We start from the raw sequence: 20,050 nt of genomic DNA, 5'->3' as shown, positions 1-20,050 counted from the left end.
GCGAAATATAGCGAGGACCAACGAAATAGAAAAAGAGAGGAACCGAGGAGCGAGGATAGAGAAATATATAGGGGCTGAGAGAAAGGGGCAGAGAAGCGGGGAAAAATGGGTCGGCGCCGGACTTTAATCAATGGTTTCGGCGCCAACTGGGCGACGGGGCGCGTTTCTGTAAAAAATGCGCGGCTACCCAGCGAACACGATGGAAATTCGAATTGTCGTTCCGTTGTACACCGACTATGCGCCATCGTCTTGGTCGCGAACAATCCACGATTCGAATACTCGCGTGAGAACCATTGTATCATTTCGTATACGCGGTTTGTTTTACGGTTATCCCCCCCCCCTTTTTTTGCTTCTCTGTTTCCCTTGTTTTCACGTCAGTTCCTATTTTTCCATGCTCTTGCTGGTTTTTGTCTCATTTTTTTGGTTTTCCAGCGTGCACCAAGTGTGACGCTCGCTGACTCACCGCAAACGCGACAGGAAAAAAAGGATTAGTGTGATGTCGTGTCAACGATGTCATCGCGGTCGAATCAAACTTCGCTTCAGCGAACAAGAAAAAAAAAAACGCGGCTAACTGGATGGTTGGTCGGCTGGACCGCGTTTTTGTTCACGACTCCGCGAAAATTCGGGCGCAGAAGCGCACTCGAAATCCTTGATCATCGCGGGAGATGGTAGGTTAAAGTGGCGAAGCCAGTACGAGTTACCACCGTTTCCGCGTTTGATCTGACGTCGATGTTTGCTAGATGATCTCTTAAGTGGACATTTCTTAAGTGTCATTGGTTGTAATTAACGATGCTGTTCGTTGAAAATCCTTCAGTTTGTACTTCCTTCGTTTGACGTATGTGTGTAATGTGTCATAGTTCCACCGAGTGACAAAGATACTTGTACTTTGTACCGAGTTGATTCTGGATAGGTGTTAGTTCGAATACATCGAAAGGTTAGTCAACTGATTTTAATATTACAAAGAACACAATCATACTTTATACGGTAAACTATACAATGGATCGAATCCTTCAAGGCGTATTCTAGTTCCTGACAATTATAATTATGTTAATTTCGAACGATACAAACAGAGACACGTTTGTATTTCGAGACATTTCATATTGTGATGGCCAAAACATGGTAAAAATTGAACATTAGAAGGAAGGAAAGAAGATGGACCTAAGGAAATGTTACTAAATTTAGTTAGCAAGCTTGTCAATAGGTTTATGCTTTAGTCACGAAGTCTTCGATAAGAGCAGTTTTAATAATAGAAGACCGTTCAGTTTGTAATTATTCATAACCGCATCAGGTTCTATCCTGGTCTATCGCGTCTATATTTAGCCAGAAACTAAATTATTCCAGTCCTCGACCATTAACATTAAGGCGCAAATAAATGAAAATAGTAACTTTGCTTTCCTGATTAAATATCATTAGTGATTAAATCTGACGATCGTTTAACAATGAAAAGTGACCGCTCGTCATCCGAGTCAAATTAATCCATGACTCGAGATGTAACGCGTCGCAAAATTCTTTCGATCGTTCGCGACTCTAACGAGAACCATTTGTATTCCACGTATCGCTTTCTAGGCTCATTCATACATTAAACATAACGTACTGTACAGCCACAGATGTAAGATAAACGAAACAATCTGAGTTTATACGATCTATTGACACCGTGGACGACAAACATCCTGACAACTGAATATCATTAAGATAATAAGTAGATAATATTTTCCTTGGTGTATTCTTTCCTCAACGAAGATTTATTTCATTGCTAAATTAATCGTTCGTTTAATCAAGAATTTGGCAACATTCTAAAGATCGAAACGATATTAACATAACACAATTTTACAACTAACGATTGTAACATAATCGTCCCGTGACAAGGTTTCGCGTTTGTATTAACCGAACTACAATACGATCAAGCAGCTCGTCATCTTTTACATTTCCATCCAAAAAATTCTAAAGATTTGATGGTACCCTAATCGCGTGTTACGGTCTCGTGGAAGCATTTCTCGGCAATTTTTCGCAGATTCATTCGCAGCAGCGCTTCTTTAACAACTTTAACTTCCTTAACTCGTTCAATGGTACTCGACGCGTAAAAGCAACGCGACGCGCGCATGCTCGCACCAGTAGCGTACACTACGAGCATTTGAACTAAACGGTGGCACCAGCGCGTTCAAATTTCACCACGGGCGCACTCGAGTGTTCGTTAGACGAGGTTCAACGCGAAAGCGTTAATGGCCATCTTACTTTCGCCACGAGTTTCTCGTTGCTCGATTACTTTGTGGAACACCCCGTATAACCTAAATACGACGTACAGGGACGCACACGAGCGAACAGGCGGCCGCGCGTCAGCGAACCTGTCGTCTAACACGCTGCGGCGGAAAGTGTACTCAGTCAAGCTGTCGAAGGGCAAAGCGCTAAATTCACGCCGTGCAATTTCCGGGAGCGAAGCCAGCTTCTGGAGGCTCGCGAGTAAAATGGCAAACGCGTGTGTAAGCGCGTCTATGCGATGGCGTAGCACACGTGCACGCGCAATATCCTCACTTGAAGCGACACACGAAGCGACGATAAAGCGACGAGAGGCTCGAAGTATCGTGAAAACGAGCTTTTCCGTGGAACGTTCTTAATTATGACACTCGTTTATCCTCGTTCGCCGTAATACTGTTGCCACCGTGTCTCTTGTTCTTCACGAGCGCACGCATCTACACTACGAATAAATTATATCACTAACCTCCTGGCTCCTTTGTCCAATCCTAATGCACGTCCTTGGCTAACTAAACCTTGTTTCGCACGGGCCTCTATCTTTCCTCCATCGCGTATTTCGCTACGCAAATTTACAACATACTTGCGGGAATTTTTAATTTGCTCATAAAATATGTATATCTTAGGATCAACAGAAAATAAGACGAATCGTATTTTGTATAGACGTGACGTGAAATGTTTAATACTGTTAGATATAGAATAATACGTCAGTTCGTGTTTTACTTACATTGTTTCTTCAAAACAAAATTTACAGGTATATATTGAAGAACTGTCAATGTAAAAAAGAAATACGTTCTGTAATTGGCGATATTTTGTATGTGTCTCTTGCTGTAACAAATAATTGCATATTCTTGTGTCTATCATAGTCCTAAAAACTGTATTCAAAATCTAAAAAATACCGTAATTCAGGTTTTAGCTAGTCAAAACGCGATTCGTGTAAATCCCGCATTTTATCCATATACTCGTTTTTCAACGATGTATTAGGATCGAAGTCATTTCGAAACAGAGTACCGTTTACCAAACGTGTCTCGAATAACTGAAGTCGTGTGTTTGAAACTTCGTTCTAGCTTTCGACACGATTTCTCGAATCCATTGCGCAAACGTTCGCTACCGTGACCGTGAACATTGAAAACACACAAGCCGGCGTCGACCGTTGCGCTTTGTACGCGAAACACGCTGTGAACCGTCTGTAATCGATCGGTGACAGTCGTCGAAATGGGAAGTTGAAAAATACGAGGCGAAATTCGAACGACGATGATTTAAGTTTCGTTCACAATTCACTGTCACATAGTTTGTAACACGCATAGGCGTAGGGAGCGCGACAGCGCGAGTCAACGACCTCGATGATAATCGAACCGATCAATAACTCTTCCGGGAGTTCGAAAACGCGAAGCGAAGAATTAATTGCGCGAATCATCGTTAAACTGTGAAAGACACGCGACACAAAACGCGCACGAGAAACGGACTGTTTAACGCAATTTGCCAAGGACACAGACGCATGCATGAGGGGGACACAATGTTCCTTCGTTTCGCAGAATGAATGCGTCGTTAACTTAATCATCGACTGTTTGCGACAAACCGCAAACACGCGACGCCGTGACCTGTGATGTATAGGGGCATTAACTTTAATGGTGCAAACTGCAGCGGAGGAATGAGAGGTATTTCATAGAAACAGGTTTCTTCGATCAACGAGTAATATAATTGGGCGAGGCGAATCATGATAGTTGTGACTTACATGATAGCTATGGATGCTCGTAAAATGATATGCAAAATCGAATTTACACGTAGTAGTATTTTTGCAAAATTGCTAATATCGCTATTACCATTTTTAGCACGTTCATTGCTAATCAATTTTTTGTTAAACTGTTTCCTAAAATATCGTGACATATGCGATTGGGACAATCTTCCATCTTCAACAAACTTCCTTGCAATCTCTGAGTATTTCAAAATATAAATGTGCTTATCTATCACGTAGTGTCGTATTCATATCTCTATAAAAATCCTTGGCCAAAACGGCAGTCTCGCTATCGGTAAATTTATCCCGCCGCTTCTTCATCCCTCTGCCACCTATTTTTAACTCATCGTCCACAGAAGCCGTGCGTAACCATTACGTATTACCCCGGTACACCATTTTCAGGTACAATATTTTTCGGATGAAATGCGTGTATCGTTGGCGTCGGCGTCTCCTGACGTTATCCAGAAACAAATGGACTTTTAAATTGCACTCGCGACCCCCACCTGTAGTCGGTGGGAGCGGGCCCTCGCAATGGTCGCCGATAACGGATGCAGTGCCGTGCACTCGCGACAAATTTGTACCATTATATTTCCGTATTTACTTGGCCGCGTGGACCGCGGGGTCAGTGCTTTGTTCTACGCGTAATTACGTCCCCTGGCGCTTAATTCACGACGATTAAATTGCACGACCCCTTCCCTCGCACGTTCGGCGTTCCATTCCGCCCTTCGACCCTTCCGTCCAACGCCAACCCACGCTCGTTAATTCCCCCGAAATAAGTGCATCGCGCGATCACCGGGACTTTCGGGTCCATGTACATACCTTGCGCCACTATCCGTTTCGTCATATTCAAGGGACAAGAAGTAATTGCTCGTCGCTTAATTACAACGTACACAGAGTGTTTCTTAACGTTTGTGCAACGCTGTAGTCCATTTCCTCCCTCTAATGCCTGTAATGCAAATACTCATGGCTAATACGGACATACGTATGGTGGAATTCGGTTTGTTGGTTACGATTTGTTGGTTCCGAGCTAAGTGATCGTGATTAAGTGTGCTTTTGTGATGCTGAATGGTGGTACTACTTCGTTATCATTTGTTGAGTATTACTTTGAGACAAAATATGTGTAGGAATTATGAATTAGGAATATACGTATGTTTTAATGAATTTGGAACATACGTATAAATAAGAGCAGTGATTAAGTTCACAACGCTTACGCTTATGACGTGTGTGGGCACAGAAGTAGGAACATACAAGCTATACAAGACGTAATGTTCGTGGGCAGAGTCAACTTGTCACTTAACTGTTTATTTAACTGGACTACTGACATTATCGAAGCTAAAGTATATTTTATGGTAGGATCACAGTCGCAGAAGTATTCGTCCATTTACCATACTCGATTCGCATGTAGGTGGATCAACGAATACAGAACATCCATACAGCATATAGATATGTACACAAGGTTACAATTAAAACGACAGAATTTAGAAGAAGGTAATATTGTCAACTGTTTCATATTCATGATTATCATACAGCAACAAAAAATTATAAAAAAAACATAATATGTTAAAAACGTTAAGTAGGTGAACAAATACTTATTGTAGCTGACTGTATGTAAAAATATTTTGTTATAGATCGCTATTCTTTGTACATTCCTTGTAAATTAGAAATAAATTTGGATATTAAGGAATTAAATAATGATACTGTAGGCACTGTACGCGTCGAGAAATCGTTCATATTTCGAAATACGAGTGTACTAGGGAGAAAGGTGTATAATATGTTAAGTTGAAATATAAGATGTCATAGTTAGAGAGAAATTTGTATACCAAGGAAGGAGACACAACGTTTCGATGATGCTTTTGGAACAAGTGGAAAGGGAGAGATTCTCTTACGTTAACGTTAGCTGTAACTGCTAATTTAATTAAGCAACGTCTTTAGTTACGCAGTGTGCGACCTTATTCAGCGCAGAAGTCGCATTACCGTCCTTGCAAATTAATAACAGGCATTATCTGACGGCTGAGTTTCGCGGCATTAAGATACCGTCTTGCGGAAGAATTATCTTTTCGTGTACTTTCAGACGTCGGTGAAAGCCAGACGTTACATTACGAATTAAATTACGCGTTGAAAGCGCGGAAGATGTAGTTTCGAATCGCCATTGTTACGCAATGAACGGTATTGTGCGTAACGTTACATTCCAACTAGAACCGTTATCGTACTGTACTCCACGTGGAACATTTAAATCCATAGAAACGCGCTTTATCAGTTGTTGTTGTAATCGCATTATCTCATTCCGCTAAGTAAAAATTCTCGCAGAAATGAAAAAGGATATATTTTTATTAGAGTCAACAAATAAACAAGTACAAGAATCGGACGATGAAAAGTATATTTTTCTCAGAATCAAGGATAAATGCGTTTTTTTTTAGACTGAAAAACAAACGAGAACAAGGACAAAAAGATATAAAAAATTGATAGTTCTTTTCAAACACAGTGTGAATCATTAAATTGCGTAAAAATGTGTACACTTGTCCTTCCTGTTTCAAGTATCCAAGTTTAATGTCTTATAATAAACTACTCGATGGAACTAATAAATCCATGCATGAAAATTGTTTCATTTCCAATTGTTTTATGCCATTCATAAATTTAATTTTGCCAGGTCGATTATCCGAAAAATCGCTTAGCTTTGTCCTCCATTAGTGTAAATAATCTCCTGTATCTTTTTCGAGTTTTTTCACAAAGAAAGAACGAGAAAAGTATCAGGAAAGACAGTATCAGTTAATAGCTGTCAATCAGGAAAGGCAAACCGAAGTTGAAATAGGGTGGTGTCTGAAAGTTCCGTAGAGTGACTCCCGACTTCTAATGAAATTCTTCGAATGCACCGGATTTCCTCGTTGGCTGTGGACAAAAGGGGACCGACCACGATCGAACTCATTATAAAATCGAACCGTCCGAGAAGGATGCGACGGGCGTTCGGCTAAAATCATTCTTGACACGTAATCCCGTTACCAGGCGGGTAAAGGAGACAGGGGTCGGACAAAGCGTCCAATTAAAATTATGCAACGTCCATTGTGCTCGTTATCGCACGCCTATCACCGACAGAACCGACCGGGGAACTTTGGAAAACTCGCTAGGTCCGATGAAAGCGGCAGAAGAAGTTTTCGCCGCTTCTACCCCATTCGTACCACCCTCCCCGAAAACCGCCGTGACAAATTCGTTTTCCTCGCTACCGCGTTTCCGTATTTACTCCTGCTACGTCGCTTTGTCCTCGCGTAATTACGTTCCGCGGCGGCTTAACAGCCGACAATTACTCGCCCGGTCGTCGTTAATTTCCCTTGAAATAAAAGACGACAATGACGACGACGACGCCACCGGTGAGACGCAATATCAGGGGGAGGAACGCGATACCAATCTTACGATTTCCACTGGCACAAAGACGATCCCCAACGTTCCCGGCAGAGATTCCTCTAACGGGACTTTCTGGCAACTAAGACCGACTGACTCGCTTTTGCAACGACGATGGCAACGTTATCGCGGACTCCAGACCTAACTGGCAGCTCGAATTGCCTGGGTTTCGGAGGAAACGTGTAGGTCGTTCCCGCTAGACGTGATTTAGGTGTCGAATAGGTTTGATTAGGTGTCGCTTCGATGACATTGCAGGGTCCATGACTACGAGACTGAAATTCGCGAAGAAATTCGTCGGTATTTTTAGTTCTTATCTCGAGGCCGTACAAGAAGAGGGGAGATTATCGATTTTCTCCAGTCTATAAATATATGATTTTTTCAAATATTTAGCAAAATCCATGTCATTATGTTGTATCTTTTTAATTGAAGAAAGATCTCGTTACCAAGATGATTACAATACGTAATTAATTATTACGAAGGTAATATATGAATGCATAAGTGAATGCAATAAATGATTTATCTTATTGGTCGTATTAGCGCTATTTCTAGAATTTTCTCTCGTAATAACAATATCGATATGTACAAGAGTATGAATAGAATATGAATAACATCGATTATAACCTATTACGATCGGAATATCTATCCAGGTCGTAGGGGGTCAAGATAATAGAATAAAAATGAATATATTTACAAACAATTAATTTGTTTGCGTCAGTGCTTGACGCCGTTACTTACCAATAGAATACATATTATGTCTGTAACGAATTTCCATAACTTGATATCCGAAGCAAAAATCACCTTAATCTAAACCAAAAATTCTTGCCACTCTGGTTATCGCGAAATACCACGAACCTCGAGTAACAGCGAGGTTTTTCGCCGGCCGACTGAATGAGATCGTTCGAAAGATTTCAGCATCATTTTGTAACGTGTTACATAAAATTCTTGCGTAACGCGTTCGAACACGTTGCCGGATTCCTTAGGCTCCGACAGCTTCCGCGACTCGGCCACGATTCAGTAGGTAGTCGTTCAGCACGATGAAGAGAAGCGTGGCCGGTGTTTTCGAATGTGAACGCAAAAAATGCATCTCTGGCGCACATAACACGTTGGAGCTGCGTGTTACTCGCGCGAACGAACCGTCGTGTCGTAGTCGCCGTAGATCCAGTAGTAACCTACCTTTATGACCGACGATCTCGCGAGTGCGTTTTCCCTTCTCCTCTCACGTAACACGAGCGTGCAGGCTATCGCGCGATCGCAGTGCAACCGAGAAATCGCCTCGTACCACCTTCACCATCCAAGTTTCAATAACAGCGCGCATACGTTCGACTTGCCGGCTTCGTTTCGCGCCGCGACTCGTTATAGGGTCGTTACCCCTGGATATACGGAAACGATGATATCTCTTTCGTTTCTGCTCGTACCCGGGACCAAAGTTTGTGTGCTTCGTGGATATTCCTATTGAAATGGAAACGAAAGAAGGTAAGTTCAATTTTTCATCATATTTGTTGGATTCGGTGGGTTTCTGTTGTTTTGCTGCATTCCGCAGAGAAATGAATTAACACTGTTAGCAACATTTCACAAGTTACAAATTACAAATTATAAACGACAACGAATTGCTGTTAATACATCTAATAAATTAGAATCAATCACACAGTAGAAGTTGAAGCTTGTCGATGAATAAATTCTTATATCAATTCTATATGATATTGTAAAGATCATCGAACAAATAATATACAATAACTTACCACTTGAAGATCCAAACGGGGTTACGGGAAAAAGAAAGCAAAAAGGAAAGCGAATAATCTAAATGTATTATTGGAATTACAAGCATGATATTAAATTGATATTATTAACCCACATCGTTCACTTCAAGCGTTTTTCTCACTTCTTCATTTACATGTTTTATTATCACGTATTACATATCTTTATTCCATCTAACATGGCTTTGCTGTTGCAAAACAAACTTGTTTGTCGAGATACATTAAGCGTGGATAACAAATGATCCTGGTAATAAAGCTTTTCTTATTATAGAAAAATTCCGTTTTATTCAGGAAGGTGGTCGCGCTTCCGCGTTGTTTTCTATGAAATCCCGAACGACCGCGAGACCAATAGGACTCCGATCAACTTTGATCTTTCATCATATCGCTCTGTCGATTCGGTAGTTAACTTGTGCGCATAAATCACGATTCGCGGCGACGATAGCGAGCTACGCTACTGCTGTTGTCCATTTTCGCACGTTTTTGTGGTGTATTTTTCCTTTCTTTCTCTCTCCTCACTGACACCGTGGAAAGTATGCCAAGCACGTAATTCACGCCTACAGGTGTGCGTGCGTGTTTACGGAGGTTTGGCGTTCGCGCGAACGTATGCGGAACACGACTCGTGCGATCGAGTCCGCAACGAAAATGTGCTCTCACTGCATTGAAAATTAAAACAACCTAGCAGACGTATCTGCTGTTTCTCAAGCATCGCCTGTACGGTGAATGACAACGAGGTTTGCCGGCAAAAAGCGTCATCGTGCGAACCGTTGAACGCATTTAATCGGATGCGTTTTGCTGGTGATGAGGTGAATATGTACTTGTACTGCGTCTTATTGCAATACGAATGAAGTTTGCGTAACCTTTGGTTGATTGTTCAGAGGTTGTCTCGCCGCAGTTGCTCACAGATTCTTGTGTAATTACGTTGCGTTAGTTTAAGCTGGGATCTTTGCTCGCAGAGCATAGGAGGAACAATCTGTCCTAGAGTGGTATAAGTAGGTGTGCTGGATTCTAGGTGAGAATTTGTTCTCAAGAGTGTATCTTCAGTTTAGAGAATGGAAGAGAGAATATGGAAAGATAGATAAAGAGGAGAGGAAAAAAACCTGACCTTAACCTGATCACTTAATGTAATTAGTCGCTGTTTACGATACACACTTTATTTTGTTGTCATTCGCTTATTGCAGTCATTAATATTTATGGATTCAAATCGTGATTTTTTTTATATCAGAAATATTGAAGTCACAGGAAAACATGCAAGCGCTCTTGACAAAAATAATCTCAGTCGTTATTGAGATAAAGGATACAAGTTATAGGTCGTAAAATTATCACAACGATCTTGATGTTTTCTTACATTATTAGATGATACGTGCAAAATTCTGCGTTACATCACGAGCGTTTTTCTTCCGATGTGTCAAATCGTACGAATGCGTGTAAAATTAGCTGCAAACTATTTTGCAGCGACATCCATAAATTGATACGTGCCTAATCGTATTCGATCATGTTGACGTATCGCCGTAGTTACATAATTCGAGGTTTCCTAACTGCTGTCACAGCGAAAGCAGTGTAACTCGTAACACCGCGTAACAGGCCAATCATTGACGAGGCGCAATGTAAATAAATAAAAATATGCTTCACTCGACAAAACTACGTTCGCTTTCTCTTAATTCACATGAAGGTTTTCCTCTTTTTAACGAGACGTTTAAAATTTAAAATAAAATCGAGGTTTAGGACAGAAACGAGTTGTTCTTGCAATGACACGTAATTTGCAAATCATTTAAGAGAAACAGGTATCTTGTACTTTGCCTCGTGACTTCGAGTAAATGGCAAAAACTTACCATGCGCAGGGAAAGTTTTCCGAACATTCGATCCTATCTGATCACCTTTGGAAGTCGAATTGTTAATCATTCAAATCTTTCTTCTTAATCTCTAACGAATGACAGACTGTAAATCAGTCCGCTGATATTTTTCTAGAAAATAGGTTTTCGCTAGGTGAATTTTTAAAAATATAGATACTGCAAAAGAAGAAGAACAAGAAGAAGAAGAAGAACATATTTTACCTGAAATCGTATCCACCTACTGTATTTCTTTTAGCTTATGTATCCACCTACTCAAATTCCTGTTACAACTCTCTAAACTCTGACCAATTTCATGACCTCACCATACCTCCTCTGCCGGCACCACTCCCATATTTGACGCAAGCTATTCGAAAGATAGCTAAACACAAATCGGTCTCCTTTAGTCACATTCATTCTACAGTTAGTCGGCGACCACCACGAAAGGCGATGTGGTTGTGACCTTGATCACCGGCAACGTCCTCGACATTCCCGTAGGATAGACACGGAGGTGGGCAACGATGGACGCAGGATTGGCCGTGGTAGAGTGCGCGATTGGTCCGATGGTCTGTCGACAGACAACCGCCACTCCGTTATCATCGTCACTGGACGCTCGTGTGTCTTCGAACCTGCAACTATCTACAGCCAACGCAAACCATTCTTCTGGGTGTTAAAAAACTATAAGAGTGTTGATCGTGACTTGGTTCATGAACGAAGAATATTATCGGGATCTTTGTCGATTGTTCGCGTGTCTTTGGACCTGCAACTACTCGCACCTGACGCCAGCTATTCTTCTGGACGCTATAAAATCATAAAGGTATCATAGACGACAACCTGAGTTACAAAGCAATATTAGAATCTTCGTCTCTTGTTCATGTGTCTCCGAATCTGCAGTTACTCGCAACGTGTATCATCGTCAATACTATAAATTAAAAAATATCGTCCATCGTGACTCGGGTAACAAACAAGGAATATTACCAGGGCCTTCGACAATTGTCCGCGCATTGAGCATGAAGAAATGTCTCAAACGACACTGAAAAAGGCGTTTGCACGCTTCCCTCGTTGGTTCTGTGTGATTAAGGATCCAAGGAGCATCTCACGCCTCGTGTATCTAACGAGTTCTCGAGTATTCGCGTACTTTCGTACGGTCAATAAGACAGTTTCCGGTCTACAGTATCGCGGTCTTGCGATTGCTACCTGTTGATCGTGTCGTCTACACTCGACCATTGCGAAATGTACAAATCGCGAGCATCGGTTGTAGTCGGCTGATTTTGTCGACTGTTGTGGGCAGACGTGCTGCGGTAGTGGTACAGTGAGGACCGTTGACAAGTTGCTGGACACGTCCTGATGTTCGTCGGATCGTGAATTTGTGACTGAGACGACGCTTGTGGTTTTTACTTCGGAACAAGTGCAGTGTGAAAGGTAGGCCATGATCCAGTTGCTTTAAGTTGGGAATTGTTCGTGGTGATAGATACGTTATTCATATGATTTTGATCAGAGTTATGTTTCTTTGAAATGAAAGACGGTGGTTGTAATTTATCGATATTCGTGAAAAGTGTATTTGATTCGTGTATTAATTAGAGAAAGTACCACTTTCGTTTTGGATTGCCACTTGTTCGAGAGAATCTACGTGTTTGGAGTGGAAATTTAGCGAAATTTGAGTACACGGAATCGTACATAGATGTTTCATTAATTTTGACGTCAACAATGTTTGTTAATCCGATACGATATGTTTTCAGTTACATAAATACTTTTAGGTCAATTTCAACGTTTACTCGTATTACATTAAAAATTATATCGGAATAATTAAAAATCAATTTTGTTCCCATCACGCTTTATCTTGTAATTATCGATAAAATTACTTTCACTTTTATTACGTTTCAAATTAACAAGTAGCTTCAGGCATTTTATATCCAAAGGAATCAAAACACATTCGGGATCCCCATTGACTCATCGAACCGACGACTGTCTTCGAAGAGAAAAGCAGTTGCCTTGGCTGTTTGCTCGTCCATACTTTCGGGGTTATTCAACTTATCCTTGACATTGAAACCGCTAAAGTAGACCATAGAAACGAATTACGCAAACTACAGAATGAAAGAGCTACTACGAAATCTTCGAATCGCTCTCTCAGGAATATAAACGTCTCGTTACATTTGGAACTCGTTCCTCGACTGATGGTGAAAATTCTTCTTATTTCTTCCATCTCAGCATATTATATTGGGCTCTAGTTTTCCTTCAGAACAGATCGGAATTCTATTTTCTTTGGTTGCGACGTTTCGAGATAATTCGAAATTACGTCATTCCTTTTCGTCTTCGCTTCGTAAATCACACACGTCGATATAGAGGTCGATCATTCATCCAATCCAGTGTCCGAACGCGAGGAAAGCAGTAGCTCGTTTCAAGGATTACTGGTATGTGATCAATAATTAAAACCTGTTTGTGAATCACGATCGAATCAGAGCAGAAGGAAAGATTAGGGTAAAAGATCGTCTGGCAAAAGAAACTCTCTCGGTATTTTGAAGTTTCCTTGACACGAATAAATATAAAATCGCAGTATGAAAATAATGTTGTGGATGTTGAGATTTTAATGAAAATGCACAACGGTAAAAATATTTTTTTCTATCCGTGGCATGTGGCGATAACGTAGTTTCTGTATTAACATTTTCTTTAGTTGTAATCTATTTGCAAGCGTAAACGCGAATTATTACGCGGTAATAAATTATCGTCGACCTCTTATTTAATGATAATGGTGGCATAGCTTTAGACAAGTATAGTCTCAAACATCGGTGCAGTATTTTCAGACTTTATTCAAGGCATTAATACTTGCATTACTAACGTCAGCCGTCATTTAGATACATAATTTTAGTAGCGTGCATGATCATTTGTCACGATACACTGGAACACTAGTAGGAATTGCGTTTCAGTTAAAGCGTTAACACGTAATAGTCCTAAAAATATATTTTTCCATTTCCTTTCAGATCGCCAATGAACGCATACATTTTTTAACTTCAACCAATCTTTAAAAGAATCTCTCTATCAAGAATACATTGAATCATGTTGCCATCGTCGAAGTTGCTCCAGGACGATCCGCCAGAGCTTGCCAACGCAACCACCACCTCCAGGACTTCAACAAACGGACCCACCACGCAGACAACGATCGCCGTCGAAGACGTTGAGAGAAACGATGACGATCCTCCGCCTTACAGCGCGATTGTTCCACCGAATCACGTCGGTTGGCCGTACAACTTTTCAGGAAATCGGTATTCCGCGTGCAATACAACATCCTGCAGGACGGACGCGACTCCGTTGGCTGGCTTCCAACCAGGTCTGACGTCGCCAGGTTTTGGTTCCCATCCCAGGAGAACCGACGGTCAACACGCGTCAATCTCGGTGCCATCAATGCCTTGCAGGCTGTTCATGTTCGGCTCCCGCAGATCTTTGTTCGCGAGAGAAAGTTCCACGGATAACATCTCCATAATCAAGGATACAGGTGGAAGGACACGAAGTAAGTATTTTTATTAGGAATTGTGTGTTCCAGTCACTTTTTATGGGAGATTTATGTATTTATGTATTCGTTTCTTTTCAAATCTGAGATTAATGTTTTTTTTTGTCCTTGTACCTTATCCCAATTCGTTATTACACGGTTTTCGTAGAATAAATTTTTATTTTAATTTCTGCTGCTTATCAACGCATGTTAAATAGCGTGAGAGATTTTGTTTACAAAGTGGTCGTAACGCCGCCTAAACGTATGATTCAGAAGTGCGATAATTATTTTTAATTGCATTGAAAATCGCAGCCCTATTTGTCTTGTGATTCGTAATTGTATGTTCAGTGTTTTGTACTTGGAATTGTCACGCTGCGACGGGGAATAAATTCGTTTGAATGCAAAGTGAGGAGGAGGAAGGGAGCGGGGAGAACGCGACTCTTTGCCGTGAAATTTTCCATCGTTTGGAGCACGCATGTCGCGTGTAACGAGATCTTTAATGGTGCTCGGTTTCCAGCATGCATAATTCGACCTGCTGAAGATTCATTACCATCAATTTTTTATTGTAATCACTGAATGTAACACGGCAAAATGCACGCGGTCTGCCTTTGTAGTGACATCACCTCCATTTTCTGATATTTTTTTCTCCTCTTTTTGCTTTTGCAGAAAAGCACGGTCGTTTCACTTCGTCGTTACCTCCCTGTTCCAACGTAAAATTAAATTTGTTTTTTATACTCGTCGGCATACAAATGTCATTTTTACCAGGAGTAAAAATGAAAATAAGGAATAAATGTTACAATGTGACGATTTGAAATTTAAATTTTTTCGTGTTTTTGTATTCTCGCTGAAAGATTCGAGTAATCAAAATGTCATAGAACATGTTTAACGTGCTTTTATCGCAATCTATTCGGATACGAAACACAATGACTATTATTTTTCAGAATACGGCGCCATTTTGGTCGGTGGAGCGGTGATCATTTTCCTCATGGTCTTGTCGTTGCTGGTGCGATTTATTATGGACAAACATCTTTGGCGTGGCTAGCCAAGGATTCTTGGAAGATGACGATAAAACGTATAACGATCTAGCGCGACGTGTTCTCGATTTAGACTGAATCTAGAGTAAGCATTATCACAGTGTAATTCTTCGTCGCATTGCAGGTGTAATTAGGACGCGATTGTCGCGCAAAGAAAAAAATTCCAGTCCTGTAACTCGTACGTCATCTATTGTGCATACTTTCATCGTTCAATTCACCGGCTAATAAGTGCGATATTTACGCGTATTTCTGGAAGTAACATACGTTTAAGTCCTTTGTTTAAGGTTCAACGTTTCCTTAGAGCGTTCTTTTTTTAATACATTACACACGATCTATTTTATAATTAAATGTAATATACTGCAGTCCTAAAGCAGTATTAGATGCGCCATAAGACAATCTGTAAATAATTACTCTCGAATATTTGTATAAACTTTTCTGTACTACCTACATTAGAATATTTTGTACTATCTGTTTTATATCGAAGCTTTTGTACAATATTTGTGGAAATAAGATTGACAAGTTTCGAGAAGCAGCCTGCAGTTTACATTTTATTATCCAATTTAGCAAAATGCTAAAATTACACTTTGTCATTCATGTATTGGTAACGGAGAGCAGTAAATCATCAGCGTATCGCTACACGACAAAGCGAAGGTTACTTAAACAATTTTGTTGATCGAACGTATTCCACGCGAGGACGAGTCGATAGTCGAATTAGAAGAACAAACGTTTGCCTGTTGACTCTCGGCCTTATATAGCTAGAATCTTAAACTACGCGTAGTCAATTGAATAGCCATAATCGTCATCATAGGTAATCAAACCATGGTACATACTTACCTCATTTTTAGATGTAAGTATGCTTAAACGGTACACAGAACGTAGATATTTAAACTTCTTTTGAACGCGAGAACGAAATTTTTGTTATGTTAAACGCTCCGTCATTTTTGTCTAAAAAGTTAAACATTTAACTTAAGCAAACTATTAAAGGAAATTGGATGTTTAACATCAATAACAGATTATTTACATTCGAAGGCTATTTGAGGTATCAGTTTGTGTCATTATCGCTGTCAAAATAATTTCAAGGCCATATAGGTATTATTAGAGACATGTCATTGGTAAACAAGGTTCAAATTATCAAAGTTTAAAATTGTCAGAACTTTTAGAACGAGTATTAATACGGTCATCCAAGTGATCGTAGTCCGATTTTAAAAATCATGTTGCCAATCGTAACGACAAACGTAAATAGCTACTGGTCTTTTTCGGTAATAGCAGGTGTACCGTGTGACGATTCGACGGGTTTCCGGCAGCTCTCTCGTTTGCCCAGCGGCTCGCAATCGAACGCGGCATTATAACTTTAATCATGATTAACAGTTTTATATAGCGATTGTCAAGCCTAACTCTGATAAAGTCAGTTTGACGGCGACGTGTTCAAACAGCCGGTGCGTCCCTCAGGCCAGCGTCCAAGCGATGCGCCACCGGGGAAATTAGCCGGCAAAATAATTCATGGGCGAAGCTTTTATTTGACGTCCACGCGGAATCCCTGATATTACGAGGGAGAGGCCTGCCCGGGTCGCGTAAACAAATGCGCTGCAAAATTGTTGATTCGCGGTAAGTACCCTCCAGAGCCTTTATCGTTTCGCGAACACCGACAAAGTTAACGCGGGAAATATTGTCGCCGCCGCTACATCGTTTCAGTAAACCGACGACTATAATAGCTGTGGTTTTGTTGAAATTGCTTCGTTCACACATTCCTCCTTGCCCAAGTTTTTCTTTTTTTTTTAAATTATGAATTAAAAGTGTTGGAAGTTTCCTATATAATTGTTTAAAATATCGTGGTATTTCAACAAAGCACATCGGACGCAGTTCACAAACAGATATTAGAATCCTGCAACTTTACGTGACAAAGAATTCGAAGAAAATTTCGTAGACGCGTTCTTTTCTAGAAAATACCGTGTGTGTCGACCTCCAGAAACTCCACTCTTTTGTTAAATTTCTAACGTTACACTCCCTTCGACCGGAACTGTTTCTGCTTAAAGTTTAAATCGCGTAAAACCGAGGGGAATAAGAGGTCGGCCGCTTGAAAGATAAATAGAAGGACGGAAGGCGTGGACGACCGGTTGGAGGAAAGGAGGCGGCTACGAGGCGAGGGCTGTACGCGAGAGGGTTAGGTGTTTGTCAACGGTTCTCGGTAGTTAATTACCTTACATGAAAGGAGGCTGCAGTCCTTACGGCACTCGACTCGGTTCCTGCGTGCCATCAGCCTCTTACCTTCGCTTCGTTCAACAGCCTTAAGTGTCACACACCCTACGCTTCCTCGTCACCTGTGAGAGTTTACGATGGCCTAATCCGATGAACGAGTTACGTTCATCCCCAGCATGTAAGCTTGCCGCGGATAGAAAAGGGAGAAACCCGGGAAAATTTGGGGTGAAACGTGCCGTTTATGTTACTCGTACAGGCTTGAACGTTTGTGTTTAAGTAAATGAAATTGGGACGAAAAGTTGATTTAAATTCTCAAGCCAAAGGGAGACTTCCTTTTTTACGGTATTTCAAATTTTCCAGTAACATTGATTTTATTTTATGAGTTTTTCTCCAGTATGTGCATTAATTCGAGTATCCTGTAGAAATAGGATTGCAAAAGACAGTGCTCATTTTGGACTTTTCTTTCTGGATTTGCTAGAGTTTCTCACCAATGCAGAACAAAAAAAAAAAGAGAGAAAATCAAGGAACGAGCATCATACGTCGCGAAAATAGCACGAAAAACAGCGGCCCGTTCTTCCGATGATTTATCGTTGAAGTTGCACAAAGCGAAACACGAATTCCCGATTGTGTAACGATGATTCATAGCAATATAAAGCGCGCGCAATAAAATTGTGCAGAAGTTCGCTGGGGGAAAAAGAGACAAATCGGGCCAAAAGACAGTTCGATGAAACTATCGCATCGTTGTATCGGTAAAATCGATCCTGCCCACGACTTTGCCTTTTTTCCATTATGAATTTTCATAAATGCGTTAACCATCGTCGATCATACGATCTAGAAAGTATTATAAAACATTAAACAATTCTTTCTTCATGGTTGGATCCGCCTTTTAATTTTGTCTCTCTTTTCTTTCACGGCCGATTATCTCCCCGCAGATGCGAAATAAAACGGAATTACTGTGAAAGAAGGAAAAAGAAGGGACGAGCGTACGGAAAAATGGAAAAACGTAAAGGAGTCTGGATCTTCGTCTAAGCATTACCGTGATTACGCCCTCTCTCATAAACTATTACACTGCACTTGCTTCCGACATCTGCATCGTTCCGCCCCTCAAGGTTACCGTCTCAGATTCGCGCGCGTCTGCCTTCCCAGGCGTGCTGATAATCGTCCGTATCTTTCGCTGAAATTGGACGACGCCAGAGAAATTCGTGTTACGATTATTGCCCCGATTCCTGCTATGGAAAGCTTGGATCCGTGGAATATCAAATTTATAATATTAAGATTTATAATACTGAAATTACAAAGTTTTTAAATGGATACACGGTAGAATTCCGCGAGAATTTCAGTAGGAAACTGATGTACATTTTTTCAGAACGGTACATAACATCTGATACTCTAGAGAACAAATTGAACAAGTGGATATAATTCATACGTGTGGTAGCCCATAACCATAAAGAAAGTTCCAGGCTTTAAGCACATGTGTTAGCCACATCGCCTGTGAAACGACGTCCGAGCCAGGACATTGTAGAAAAAAGCCCTGACCAGGACGTCGTGAAAGAATAAACCCCGGGACTTACGAAAAAGACTTGGGCCTTCGACAAGAATGAACTGTTCCCCTACCCCGGAAGAAAACTTCCTCTTTCAGAGACCTCGGCCCCCTATATAAGAGGAAACGAAGAAAGCTCGAGATAAAGAGAGAGAGAGAGAGAGAGTTGCAAGTGATCAGTCAAATCGAGTCGACGGTGAATACGAGAGGAACAGTCCGAGTACGGTCCAGGTAACACGCGCTAGTAAGTCTGTCAGGTCTTCCTCGTATCATTAATATTAATATCATAATAAATTAATCCGCGGAGTATTTCTTTGGCATGCTTCACGTCCTACCAGCTCATTCGTATTACTGTATATCTAGAAACATAAAGATTTCTCTATAGAAATTTCACTACGTCCACGGTATCTGGCCAATTGTACATTTTATCCCACCTGTCATTTTTCCATCGAGTTTTTCGTATGACGTAGAATGGAATGAATATCTGAAAGTGCGATTTGACGTCATTCGAATTTTTTCCAGGAAAGCGTTCTTAACACCTCGTCCTATTGATGGCCAAAGCTCATCGTCGAGTGCAAACACGCGAGCCTATCTGCTACAAACATTTGCACTCGCAATTAGCACACTACGTCGATGCTAAAAATCCTCGAAGCCTCGTTCGCGAAAACAATCGCCCATCACGAATCGAATCGGCGAGGCAAAAATATCTCGGCCGTTGTCCCATTGAAAGCAATTACCCTATCGATATAGAGGGCGAGTAACCCGGGGTTGAGTCTCGCGTCCCTATTCCGGACGCCTTTCCCGTCGCTAAACTGGGATATACGTATATGCAATATACCGG

General features: G+C 41.1%; 1 protein-coding gene and 1 long non-coding RNA gene across 7 annotated transcripts in view; one reads left to right on the top strand and one right to left on the bottom strand.

The window, feature by feature from the left end:
• LOC117235022 overlaps positions 1 to 8,198 on the bottom strand; it is a 29,716-nt gene extending 21,518 nt beyond the window's left edge. For both annotated transcript variants that reach the window (XR_004493603.1, XR_004493604.1), the window contains exons 1-2: positions 8,111 to 8,198; positions 4,802 to 4,928 (exon numbers count right to left, since the gene is read on the bottom strand). This is a non-coding gene — a long non-coding RNA (uncharacterized LOC117235022). The remainder of the gene's footprint in view (positions 1 to 4,801; positions 4,929 to 8,110) is intronic.
• Positions 8,199 to 8,420: 222 nt separating this feature from the next.
• Positions 8,421 to 16,005, top strand: LOC117235020. 5 transcript variants are annotated; one of them, XM_033496654.1, is made up of 3 exons: positions 8,421 to 8,848; positions 13,934 to 14,460; positions 15,381 to 16,005. In XM_033496654.1, exons 2-3 carry the CDS (start codon positions 14,010 to 14,012, stop codon positions 15,479 to 15,481), a joined length of 552 nt encoding a protein of 183 aa, XP_033352545.1. In that variant the 5' UTR covers positions 8,421 to 8,848; positions 13,934 to 14,009; the 3' UTR covers positions 15,482 to 16,005. The 5 variants fall into 5 exon arrangements, with proteins under 5 accessions (XP_033352545.1, XP_033352547.1, XP_033352544.1 ...); XM_033496656.1 differs by lacking the exon at positions 8,421 to 8,848 and adding an exon at positions 9,612 to 10,122; XM_033496653.1 differs by lacking the exon at positions 8,421 to 8,848 and adding an exon at positions 11,827 to 12,377.
• The last annotated feature ends 4,045 nt before the right edge of the window (positions 16,006 to 20,050 follow it).

This window comes from Bombus vosnesenskii, unplaced genomic scaffold, assembly GCF_011952255.1.
Source record: "Bombus vosnesenskii isolate JDL3184/JDL3185 unplaced genomic scaffold, Bvos_JDL3184-5_v1.1 scf7180000013314, whole genome shotgun sequence".
Classification (NCBI taxonomy): Eukaryota; Metazoa; Arthropoda; class Insecta; order Hymenoptera; family Apidae; genus Bombus; species Bombus vosnesenskii.
This window is presented reverse-complemented; position numbering and strand designations above follow the sequence as displayed.

Bases quoted from the DNA above. Each gene is read 5' to 3' on its own strand.
- LOC117235020 (XM_033496654.1), top strand. From the start codon at position 14,010: ATGTTGCCATCGTCGAAGTTGCTCCAGGACGATCCGCCAGAGCTTGCC. The intron at 14,461-15,380 runs GTAAGTATTTTT...ATTATTTTTCAG, and splicing joins TACAGGTGGAAGGACACGAA to AATACGGCGCCATTTTGGTC.